Source organism: Siphateles boraxobius, unplaced genomic scaffold (assembly GCF_051911475.1).
Source record: "Siphateles boraxobius isolate OS27281-9 unplaced genomic scaffold, OSU_SipBor_1 2, whole genome shotgun sequence".
Taxonomy (NCBI): domain Eukaryota; kingdom Metazoa; phylum Chordata; class Actinopteri; order Cypriniformes; family Leuciscidae; genus Siphateles; species Siphateles boraxobius.
Window position 1 is genome coordinate 17,740,514 of NW_027508810.1, and position 12,921 is coordinate 17,753,434.

Consider the following 12,921-nt stretch of genomic DNA (forward strand, 5'->3'; position numbering starts at 1 on the left):
GAAGTTGAAGGAGGAACAGGGAAAGAGAATAAAATACCTCAAACTCATCCCCAGCGTCCCTACTCTGTGCATTACATATCAAATATACATATCAAATATTATTAATTATTAATTCATAAATAAGACTAATTTTATTTTTATTTATTTTATTTTATTTTTTTTGGGGGGGGGGGGGGGATTTTGCAACTAACCTTGTCTTCTAGTCAAATTAGTTCATATTTTAGTATCATGACTTATTGACCTGGAAACAGTCATGAGGGTCTGCAGGGGTCATTGTCGGTGTGAAATTTCCTGTTTCATGATGTTTTTTCCCCTGTATGTTAGTCGGACCACTTGACTTTGAGATATACATATACACACACACACCGGTATATCATTTTTGTTTGGTTTTCTGATAGTTGTAACACCCTGATATAAAAAAAACTGAAAATTGTTTGAAAAAATACTGAAATTATTACTGAAATCATAGACCAGGTGTATTTGAACTGTATCTATAAATGGCTTTATTAAATTTTCAAATAAATTAATAGATAAGACCAAAAATACACTGTAAAAAATGATTTTTTGGTAAGGTGAATACTACTGAAAAAAAACAAAGTAATTTACAAGAAAAAGTTAGTTCAGGCAAGAATTAAATAAAACTAAGTAAATTCCATATCAGTACTTAATTCAAGCCAGTAGAAATGAAAGCGTAAATATCAACTCAATAAAATTAAGTAAAAATTACTCAACTTTTCTGATACTGGGGTTCACATCATGCACTGGACCTTGCATAATTAATGAGGTTCATTTTTCACTGGTTCCCAGCTGTATTTACACTGTTTTATCATTGCTTTTGTTGTCAGGATTAGTAACTTGCCATTGTGTGACATTGAGTAAATTTTCTGCTCAAAATGACACATTCAAACACAAAAACGATCCATCAAATGTTACCGTCATTGTGTATTGTCTACCAAGTATTCAGGTCTTTGCATTCACATCATGCTTATCATCTGACATGATGAAGTATAAATTACTTAGATACTCTAAGTAAAACACATACTATAAATGACTGGTATAATTCAATAAAATTGTTTGAGTGAAATGTAATGCAAAGGAAATTTCAACTAAATCAATATTAATCAACCTTTTACTAGCAAAGTTAAAATTACTTATATTCTTTGTTACTTTCACTTAACTAGGTTAAGTAAAGTTTACTTAATTCCATATTCCAAGTAAATTTTAACTTAAAGATTTCTAATTAAAGCTACTGATAAATGTGTTTATGTTTTACTTGGCAAATCTTTGTAAATTTACTAGCATTTTCTGAGTGGAAAAAGTTGCCTAGCTTTTTTCAAGTAAATCCTACTCCAAATTTCTTTCAGTGTAAGAGTCACTGACCCAATTACATTAATTGCATAGTTTTAGAACATAGAAGCAAATGATGACAAATCCAGACACGATACTTAATGGTTATATTATCTTCAGGCCAGTGAAAGAAAAGGCAACCGTTTTAGTCAACAGACCGTATGCCACCGTATGAAACCGCTGAAATACGGCACTGAGCAGAAAGGGGCATACAAACACAAGCAAACATGTGCAAAACAAAAAACTCTTACGGCCAAGGCATACAGCGAATATGCAGAAATATTGGACTCAACATACCCCACCCCCGGAAAGAGGGGTGCTCTCTGTGCTAATTAAGTGCTAATGGTAGTGGCCCTGCAGAGAATACTAATTAGGATTTCTATTCTCCTTTTAGGAGAGCATGTACTTCAACACAGCCTAATGAGGGGAGGCAGGTATGTGTGTGCTGTGTGCTGGGTTAATGGGGGGTCCACTCTCAGGTCTCAGGGCTGAGGGCTGAAGAGGGGGGCGTTTCCTGTGTCTTGGCCTTTCTGACATAGAACCACACACACAATGAGGACTGAAGTCCAGTGAAAGAAAGAAACTCTAAGATTTCTGGTATATTTACACTCCAAAATATTCTCTAATTCACTCTCTCTCAATCTCTCTCCATGACTTCATCTATCCCTCTAAAACTCATACTTTCAAATATAACCAATACATTTTAAGGGATAGTTACCCAAAAAATGGAAATTAATTTACTCATCCTCAACTTGTATTACTTACTTTCTTCTGTGGAGCACAAAAGAAAATATTTTGTAGAATATTTTGACTGTTTTTGTCCATGCAATTGAAGTTAGTATAGGGGCCAAAATGACACTAGACCCTACTGACTTCTGTTGTAATGACAAAATATGTGTTTAGGGCGAACAATCCCTTTAAAGCCTTAAGCTGACCTGGGGACGGTTGCATAAACATAGCCCTTATGTTAAGCCCTTATGTTTCTTAACTACTAATATGACGTAGTGTTGAGTCAAGGGGCAATCAGTCTAACTAGACCAATCTACATTTGTATATAACTGACTTGAAACAGTTATGAACGGTTTTAAAAAAATTGACTAAGTTGTAAGACTGGTCTTAGCTGTTTCCTGGAACACTATAAGAACAACATCTAATCTAATTTACAATGACAAGGGGATAAAAAAAACATTAAGCTGATAAACATACAACCATGATTAGTCTTCCTCTAGTCAGTAGTGAAAGCAAATGCTGCAAAGGAATTGTAAAAAGTTCAGAGTTTTGCTCTTTAAAGTCACTTTTGAGATTTACATATTCTGAAGAATCCTTCTCAGTAGGGATTAGTTAAATGAGGGAAGCAATACATTTTAAAATCTCAATACATTTTAACAAGGTACAGTTCCACACTCTGCTCCTCTTGTGTGAAAGAATTAATGAATGTAAGGAATTCAATGACAACTTAACTCACTTCTCAAGGCATTCAGACTGAATAACTTGAGTTCTCACAGAGCCATGAAAGCTGTCACCTAAAAACTGCTTGCCACTGAGAAAACGATTCCCGTCAGCCAAAACTTCCTGTTTATTTACAGGCAATGACTAGATAAAAAATAAAATAAACATGCATTGTGCTGAGCAGAGAGACTGCGACGAATCTGATGGCAGTGTAGTGTAATTGGGAATATGAGAGGATGTGCATGCGCGTAAACACGCAGATTGGGGGTGGTACTGGAATTACCTGAGAGAGATAATGGCAATGCATTAGATTAACTCTCCTTCCTTAAATGCGACACATTTAAGTAATCTTGTCCCCCGAAAACATGTCAATGTCTGAAAGGCTGCCTCAGCGCTATCAGGACCCTCTGGTCCCCCACACTGATGCAGCTGGCAAAATGCTACCGTTGACTGTCAAAACGCAGCGCGAGATCTAGTTATAATATAATTGAATTTTCATATCAGAGGAGACCAGAGTTCTAGCAGACAATAGGAGTGCTGAGTCCTCTCTGATATTGGCACAGACCCTTTGCCACGCGCATGAAATCAGTATGTTAATGTTCCCCGGGTTTTCTTTTTTTAAGGGCACTTGTGCCTCCGCAATGTAATACCGATGTGGTTTCAAAAAATTGCAACTATTGATAAGTAGGCAGCTAGAAACCCTTAGACCACCCCCTCCTGTTACCTTTCCTCATCCAAGCAAGCAAGCAAGCTCCCAGACAGCATAGCACCCCCATCCCACACCCCTTTATTAAAATTGTAATTTATTTTTCGAAATCAGAATGACAGCTTGCTTTCTTTTCTCTGCAGCAGGCGGTGAATCAAGCCGCTTTAATTACTTTCGTAACTTTGCTGACCCCGGGACTGCGCGCCTTGTGCCGAGAAAATGGGCCGGCGACAAAGCCCTCCCACTGCCGCGGCTGCCTCTGTTCATTTAAAATGCAGGAATTTATCTAGCTCAGGATTTTCTATGATTTTGTTAACATTTCACCTCCTATCTTTTCCACATTCTCATTTGACCCTCTCGGACCGCCTTACGCTAACAGCAAAGGCTTGGTACAAACAGAAGTGAAGTTCATTCAAGGAGAGTGAGCAGACTTGCTGGTTGCTCTGATGTATACTAACTTGTGTGTACGTCAATTAGCGGACGCTTATCACTGTCCTCAGTAGTTTGTCGTGGCCCAGGTGGTTGCCCTCACAGCAGAAGAACAGATCTGGGCTGCTCAGCAGGAATCAACAATGCACTTGATCTCTCAGCAGCTTCTGACCAACAGAGGTCAGGGTCAACCTTCAGATGAAAAGGATTCATTGAACTACACATCAATGCACAAGTCACATCATCATTAGTTAAAAAGTTCTGGCTGTTCCTGTTTACTCAGGATTTTTTTCTTGTTCAAAAGTTTCTTGCCGTAAGCACGCTGAGCCTCCACATAAAATAAATAAATAAATAAATAAATAAAACCCAAGCCAGATATCTGGTCTCCCAAAACCTTCTCTGCATTAACCCTCCTGAGCTGTTTGTCTTATTAAAGGCTTTAATATGGTGTAATCCCTGCTATCAACCTCACCTCCTGACTGGCACCCCTCTGTTCCAGCCTGCCCAGCGACTAAGAAACAAGGCTAACCCGGTGGGCACGGCCCTGGGCTGACGGTCTAATAATTGAATGAATGATTATCTGTCTCATTAATAGACAATGATACAGAGTGCACGGCCATATATCTGGAATAATAATGAGCAGCTGCAGGGGGCTTGATAAGCAGGAAATAGTGTGGCTGCTGTAATGGGGTTTAAAACAATTTGCCTATGTTGGGGTGGCCCGGCTGATTTGGGCTGTGTTAATCCCCAGTAACCCTTACACATAGCTCCCAGCTCTATGTGTGTGATCATCAGCCACATGCAGACGGGCCTCCAGCGCAGCCGTAAGCCTCCTGCATCCCTGCTGCACCGGAGCAGATTGATCAGTAACCCTCTGAAAGAATAAGGGCTAAGATTTTATTAAAAATGTATCACTCATTACAGATAACTCTTTTTTTTATACAAAATACTGTGATTTCTTTAAAAAACTTCCAAGATTTTATAGTGTTAAAATCGTATAGATTTTTTTCACGCACTTGTAAATTAATACATGTAAATATTTTAATAAGTACTTTTTTTATATTCTAAAAATCTTTTATTTCTGGAATCGTTTTAGAAACCCTCATAGATAAAAGCATTCTACTGTTTTATTTTTCTTTCACATTTATCATTATGTAATCAAGCAGTTAAATTAATATTATTTTGTAATAATATAGTAATATTATACATAGTGTACATATATATATATATACATACATACATACTTATTGCTGATGGCTTTGCATTTTGTGTGATAACTCCTGACAGCAAAATCAATGATTGTTCTGAAAGCATAAACACATGGCAAGGAAGAGATATTGTGAATTTCACATTTGTTTCACATTATATGGTTTTTTGGTTTATAGCCTTGAATGAACGTTTAAAAAACTACACAATTGCTCTTATAGTTTTTCCCCTTCATTCACTGCTTTGTCTCTGATGTCAACTTGGTAATAGGATTAAGAAAAGTTTCTTGTGGAAATTTAAATGTGGCCAAAATCTGAATAAAGAGGTAAATTAAACATTTACACTGAAGGTCTGCTCAAACACCAATGTGAACCAATATCTAGCACCTACTACATTGGAAAGCAATATTTCCCTTTTTAGCATGCAAAAATTGTGTTTAGGCCGGTGAAGTACCTTATTATAGGTTTGTCAGGGACAGAAAACCCTGTTCCCATGGTGACTATGAAAGCCATTTGCCTCCTTTTCAGCTGGGTAATGAACTTCTTTCCTCTTTATGTCACTCTTCCCCTTCACTCTCAGCATCTCAGTCCTTGTCCACATCCTTGAAATCATTCGTTTATTCTCGAATGTGACAAACAACAGAGCAGAGAGACCGTGAAAGTAAAATCATCATGCATCCCAAGTTGAACAGTTTGCTTATAAAAAGTACGGTTCAGTAGGCAGAAACAGAATGTCTGTATGACTGGAAAGCACAACCATAACTCCTCGAGCATTACTAACATGACATTTTTTTTAATGTCATGTTTATTCATTCATCACTGCATATATATTTTATGTGGGAATGTAAAAAATAAAAGGCAATGAACTCACACAATAATTTATAGAGAAATGTGGATGTCGTTTTCACCATACCTTTTTAGACATGATTGGCTGCCTAATGATCATAGTTCATCTCTTCCTAAAAGAAACACAAGCATGCAGGCCAGGGTTTACAGGAATCTCAAATGTTAGATGTTTTAAATAGAAGAAGAGATTTATCATATATATATATATATAAAAAAAAAAAAATTTCTTAGACATTTTTGTATTGTTGTTTCATAGAATATGAACATCTACCTTATTATTGTCATGCAGAACACAGAACATGCTTCTGTGACCAGAGAGATCAGCACAAATAAGACACATAAATGTTAGTTATTGCTAGAACAGATGGGGAAAAATCATGCTTCTTCGGCAGTTATATATTTTTATGAGTATATATGTGACCCTGGATGACACAACCAGTCATATTGTTTTTTTTTTTTAAAATTGAGATTTATACATCACATGAAAGCTGAATAAAAAAGCGTTCCATTTATGTATGGTTTGTTAGGATAGGACAATATTTGGCTGACATACAACTATTTGAAAATCTGGAATCTGAGGGTGCAAAAAAATCGAAATGAGAAAATCGCCTTTAAAGTTGTCCATTTATGTACGCGATTGTGTGCATTCAGTCACAAAAATAAATGTTTTACACATTATGGAAATGTAGAAAATATCTTCATGGAACATGATCTTTACTTAATATCCTAATGATTTTTGGCATAAAAGAAAAATTGACAATTTTGACCCTTACAATGTATTATTGGCTATTCCCACAAATATACCCGTGCTACTTAAGACTGGAGTATTGTATTGCAGTGCTCCTAGTCCTAACCCCATGTCCTTGGGCCCTGCAAACGAATAAGAGGATGAAACAGTTTCGACAGAGAAGGGGGAAGGGGAGGGAAGATTAGGACTGCTAGAGAGAAATGAATATTAGTCTTAAAATATCACCCATCCTCTTTAACAAAAACATACAACTTCACTTCAGAGATATTTACTACAAAAAACCAGGCTTTGCAGTTCAAAAACAAAACTTGAATTTGGCAGCACTCAAACTTTAGATTTAATTGTATTTTTCAAAGCGATTTACACTGGTTTAAAATTTTCTCCCATTTTAAACAGAAACCCATAAGACTAAACTTAGGCCAAAGTCATCATTTTTGGCAATTTTCCTTAATTATATACATGTATTGTGTACGTTGGCTTTGGCTTTAGCTTATTTATTTCATTTGTTTCCGTATATTCAGGGATTGTAGTGCAAGAAAAGAAGGGGGACATGAACTCTCCATGTTCTGTGCATATTAAACTATTCATGACCTTAACAACCCCACAACAAAAGCAGCAGCCAACAGGTCTATTTATCATAGTCAAAGTCATTGGACAGAGATCTTTAGAATATGAAGTCCATGCATGCACTCATTCAAAACAGCTCTGGGGACCTCTACTGACCAAAAGAAAAAAATGAAGCTTTTCCCTGAGAGCCCCAAGACCAACCCTCCTCCTTCACAATCTCAAAAAAACAAAAACAAAAAAAACATGATTAAATAATGACAACATCAAAATTACAATAGATTTCCTTTTTAATTGTTCTAAGCATAAAATAGTAGTATTCACTTTTCAAATCAATTACAAAAAATATATGTAATTATGACTATTGCAATAACTTTTGCGCAGTGTCCTTAAATTACACTCACAATCTTCTACTGTGAGGAATATATGGTTGTATATAAAAACAAAAGAAATTTGCATTTCAATACACTATAAAAAAAAGGTGAATCATCCATTAATAACTTAAATCTTAACGTGGGAACTGTTTTACAGTATAAAAAAGCAGAAGACAATATAAATCATCAGCTTTACAACACATTTGTAGCATGTCCTAAATAAGATCGATTATTTATTTTATTCTACTTATGTAAACAAGTTTTTTCACAAAAATGTGGTATAGTCTCTCCTTTCGATTTATTTTAGTTTAGTCATTGTTTTTTGTTTTGTATGAGGGAGGGGCATATAAAATGGACGGAATATGCAAGGAAACCTCAGTCACTTAAATGTAAATACAAAACACATTATGTAAATACAATTTGAAATTAAACAAATACCATAACCAGATAAATGTCACAAAATATTTACAACATTAAACGTGAAATAATCAACTGCACAAACTCACAAACATTCCCACAGAGGTTATATCCGGGTGGTACTATCACTACGCCAAAACGGATCTGATTTCTTCCATCTTTGCATTTTCTTCATCCAGCCCTGCTATGCAATTACTCACAAATACACACAAACACATGTACAACACAGCTGTAGATCTTCTCCACCAAAGGACAAAAACAGCTGTACGAGGAATGAAGCAGGCCAAGAGGGGATATCTGCACAACTGCAGCTTGCCGTTCAGCCTCCCCCACAACCATTCACCTTTTCACTAAAAGTGCCTCAAAAGGCTTCCAACCTCTCGGGTTAATTCAAATAAATGACATTTTAACAGCACCTTTATTTCCTACCATAGGACCTTCAGACATAACAGAACACACAAAAGGCTTTGTGCTGGCATTTCTGTAGTAACAGTCAGAGGCCAGAGTCCATCTCTGGGATATAGAGTGGGTTTTGTTTTCAGTGTTGACAGATCCCCAACACTGCAAAGTTCTGTCCTCGAAAAACAGTGAGAAACTTCAACATTACAAATAACCATAGGAGTGACTGGCCATCAGTGCTTTTATGAGCTGAAGTTTCTCTGAACTACATTACCAGCAATCATACAGAATGGGAAAAACATTAGGAGTGCACAAAGGAAGCAAACCACATCCTTTCTCCAAAGAGATTCCTTCACTTTTATCTACGCTGTAGTGTTTACAACGAGACTGTTCTGAATTCTTCTGGATATACGTGTGACTTAGCAGACATGGATTTTGACAGAACACATTCTACAATTTGAGGCAGTCTTTCAGAAAAGCTTTTTAAATTATTACCCAAAATATCGGGGTATGTGGGCCTAGAGTCTCGACTCATTGCTGGCTTGGGCATCTGGGTTCTTAAAGGTCAGTCCGATGTTGTTTTCGTGTACATACGCTGTAGAACGAGTGTTCGGAGTCTGCCTAGTGAAAACTCTTATAAGTTTAGAGCGGTAGAGATCGCCTGCCAGGAAGTATAGGATGGGGTCCAAACAGCTGTTCATGCTGGCAAGAGGGCGAGTGATTTTGTAAGCGAAGTTGACGATATTAAGGGACTTGCAATCTGCGTCTAGAATACGGTAGGCGTAGTAGAGGGAACGTGTGATGTGGAAGGGTACAAAACAGATTGCAAACACAACCAGCACCAATATGATAAGTTTAATGGACTTCCTCCGGGATGAACTCTGTTGACTTTGGGACAGGCCCTTTCTGGGTTGGCAAAGGGCCCGTGCCATTAAACAGTAGCAAACCATGATGACCAGAAATGGTAGAATAAACAGCAGCACCATTACCACAGAGTTATAGGTAACATAGTTGTGAAATTCATCTGGGCGGCTGGTGTCGTGACACAAAGTGTCATTGCCCCTCTGAGAAGTGGTGACGAAAATCAACTTGGGCACCAAGCAGGCTATAACTGCCGTCCAGACAAAACCACAGACCATGTGGGCATGGCGTGGCTTCACCATAGTCAGAGTACGAATGGGATGACAGATGCCAAGGTAGCGGTGCACACTGATGCAAGTGAGAAAAAGGATGCTGCAGTACAAGTTGGCATAGAAAAGAAACCGCACAATCTTACAGAGGAAAACACCGAAAGGCCAATGGCTGCGGTTTGCATAGTAGTAAATGAGCATAGGCAAGGAGAGCACGTAGAGTGTGTCTGACAGGGCGAGGTGGAACATATACACTGTACTGGGTTTCCAGGGCCTCATCTTAGTGATAAACATCCACAGAGCCACAGAGTTGAGTATCAGTCCCAGGAAACACACCAGTGAGTATGATACAGGTAGCAATATATACTTGAACTCCTCATTGAAGAGACAGCTGAAATTCACTTCCTTGGAAGACATCGGTATCAGTGTGGTGGAAGGAAGGGGCATATTTTCCTTGAGACACTTTCCTTGAGAATGAATTAATTTCTGTTAAAATAAAAAATAAAAATATATTTAAAGCAATTTTAGAAGCTTAGGAGATGTTATAGGTGATACACATGACACATGATAAAACAGATTTCATTGTAAAGCAATGTAAAACAGGTTTCAAACAATTTTCCACATTGTCAAAACACAAGCTACAAAATCAACATGAACTACTTGTGTCAACAAAGAATACACTATTTTGTTCTCACAAGTGTCCTTTTAACTCACCTTCACGAGGTCTAAAAAAACAATAGTCAAACACCATATCCAAAGAAAAAGAAAACAGAGTTTAGCACCGAAATAATATCTTGTAAAACTATCCCCAGTCTCAGACATATTACACTTAATAATAAATCGCAAAACGAAATACAAAAACAAACAAACAAAAACTCTCTCACACTACTGTGGGCTACACATAAGGCACATGATGGGTAAATCTTTCAGAAGTACAGAGAGAGAAAGGGGAGAGCGCGGAACTGTTTCCACTTACTAAAACTTACCGTTCTCTCAGCTGAACATGATAAACATGTCCCTTCACAGGTCAAAACACGAACGTAGATAATTGGACGCTGATGGTTAAAAACCATTCAGCCTGTTTAATAGATTTACGGATTCAGACTTATCGGATTGGGAGCGCTCGAGTTGATATGGTCCCGCTGGAGTAAGTGAGCGCGTGATGAGGGGCGGGGAATCAGCGCCAAATTTAGTTTCTCACTGCTGCGCTTCGAGAGTCGAAACGAATCCATCAACGTTCAGGTTTGACAGGCATTGCTTAATATCTCATCACCTTTCCTAACTAATACGAGAAACCGACCACAATAAAAGAAGTTGGTTCTAGAAATCTTCGATTTTTTTATAGAGGAACTCCCCTTTTTCTAATTTCTGGGAGGCGAATCACTTAAAATTACCTCAGTATACAGTATCATACCTTAGCCTTATCAGTTTCTGCCATCTTTGCCCATCAAACAGACAGTAGTAATATACAGTCGAAGCTCATCTCATGCCCTTTAAACATGTTGGCTCTCATAAATGATACAGCCCAGGTTTTATGATACAATCCTTGCAGGTAAAATGTAGGACACTTTAAACCAAAGCAAACATGGTGCTGTTGTCTTTCCGTTTTAAAGCAACTCCAGACATTTGACACTCTTAATCTTTTAATTCCAGGATATTTTAGATGGTTTTATGATACTTCCTTTATTTTATTTCACTTTTAGCCAGCACTATGTGACATAAATGAGCATTTGTGTGTACACATCCCTAAATAATGTAATACAATTCCAAAGAACTGACAGTATTTTTCAGTATCTAGTAAAAGGAAAAAAAGTGTTTTACTTGTTTCCCAAGCATTCTAGGGGAGTTTATGCATAGGATATTTGTATTGTAGACTAAATTTAATATTTAGTAAAAAGTTAAAGGAGAACTCCGGGCAATTTTTAAGTTAATCTTAAAAATCGTTATACCTTTGTGAGTAATGTCTATAGAAAAAAAAAAAATGAACCGGATTGGTGCTTGCAACACTGAGCTGTTCCCACTAATGCCCAAAGCTCCCACTCAGCTAAAACGGCAGTTATGGGGGCATTTACATTAAGAGTGTGTTTGTGCCTCATAACAGACACAAAATGCAATTAAAATGTCTGTCCAACATGAACAGGGCCCTTACATGTGAACAAGATGCGTTTAGCAACTTAGCCATTGTTTAAATTCACCTAAATGGTGTTTTAGACGACTAGCTGTAGTCTCGCGCTGAAGTCCCGTGGGAACTCAGTTGTAGCCGGAAAAAGGTAAATAGCAGTGTGCAGGTGGGAGTATGTTATATATACAAATATAATTGAAGACATAGAAGTTAGCGAAATAATTTAAGTTTTGCAAGAAGACTAAAAAAACATATTACTGCACATCTCTCCTCAAGCCGTGTGTGCCCAAATGGAAGGATAAATAAAGTTTACATGACCTCCACAGTGGTTGCACACGTCTTCGTCCACGGAATGGCTTTTTTCTTCAACCGGCCCCGCTGTGTTGTGTCTGTGTAGTCATCCTTGTCAAAGTGTTCGCTGCAAATGCTGTAATCTTTAGTGCGTAGTAGGCTAGTTGTTTGGGAGTTTGCACATCAAGTTGAAGTACAACTAGCACAACTGCAGAATCTCGAGGTCATGGAAAGGAAGACGATGAAAATTTAAGTTCTTGTATTTTCGCACTCTGTTGTCACAATTCGGAACGGCACAAACGCGAACCATTTCTTCTTCACTTGTGAGCAACTCCGATCATCACTCTTCACACACTACGGTCCTCCCACGTGCACACTGTTTACCTTTTTCCGGCTACAACTGAGTTCTGAGACTGAGACTTCAGCGCGAGACTACAGCTAGCCATCTAAAACACTATTTAGGTGAATTTAAACAATGGCTAAGTTGCTAAACGCATCTTGTTCACATGTAAGGGCCCTGTTCATTTTGGACAGATATTTTAATTGCATTTTGTGTCTGTTAGGAGGCACAATGACACTCTTTATGTATATGCCCCCATAACTGCCGTTTTAGCTGAGTGGGAGCTCTGGGCATTTGCGGGAACAGCTCAGTGTTGCAAGCACCAATCTGGTTCGTTTTTTTTTCTATAGACATTACTCACAAAGGTACAACGATCAAGATTAACTTAAAAATTGCCCGGAGTTCTCCTTTAAAACACATTCCCATTTGACCAATGAGTGGTTGGAAGTGCAGGATTTTATCACAGAAGCTAAAGCTCATTTGTTAGAACGGATTGTTTAGCAACATATTGGCCTACACAGTGCCGCTGCTAGCCATTTTGGTGCCCTAAGCAT

At 37.8% G+C, this 12,921-nt stretch overlaps 1 protein-coding gene and 1 long non-coding RNA gene across 2 annotated transcripts; both read right to left on the reverse strand.

Annotated features, from left to right (window-relative positions):
- Positions 1-3,997: 3,997 nt before the first annotated feature.
- LOC143744222 (uncharacterized) lies at positions 3,998-6,095 on the reverse strand. Its single transcript, XR_013205813.1, has 3 exons — positions 6,050-6,095; positions 5,591-5,758; positions 3,998-4,123 (listed from the first exon to the last, which is right to left on the reverse strand). It is a non-coding gene; the product is annotated as an uncharacterized LOC143744222 (long non-coding RNA).
- Positions 6,096-7,566: 1,471 nt separating this feature from the next.
- On the reverse strand, positions 7,567-10,784 carry LOC143744595 (P2Y purinoceptor 4). Its single transcript, XM_077236236.1, has 2 exons — positions 10,601-10,784; positions 7,567-10,100 (listed from the first exon to the last, which is right to left on the reverse strand). The coding sequence occupies exons 1-2, from the start codon at positions 10,685-10,687 to the stop codon at positions 9,003-9,005; spliced, it is 1,185 nt and encodes a 394-aa protein (XP_077092351.1). The 5' UTR covers positions 10,688-10,784; the 3' UTR covers positions 7,567-9,002.
- Positions 10,785-12,921: the final 2,137 nt, after the last annotated feature.

Excerpts from the sequence above, each read along its gene's own strand:
- LOC143744595 (XM_077236236.1), bottom strand. The coding sequence starts at position 10,687 with ATGGTTTTTAACCATCAGCGTCCAATTATCTACGTTCGTGTTTTGACC. Across the intron at positions 10,101-10,600 it reads CATGTTCAGCTGAGAGAACG|AAATTAATTCATTCTCAAGG; the intron begins GTAAGTTTTAGT and ends TTATTTTAACAG.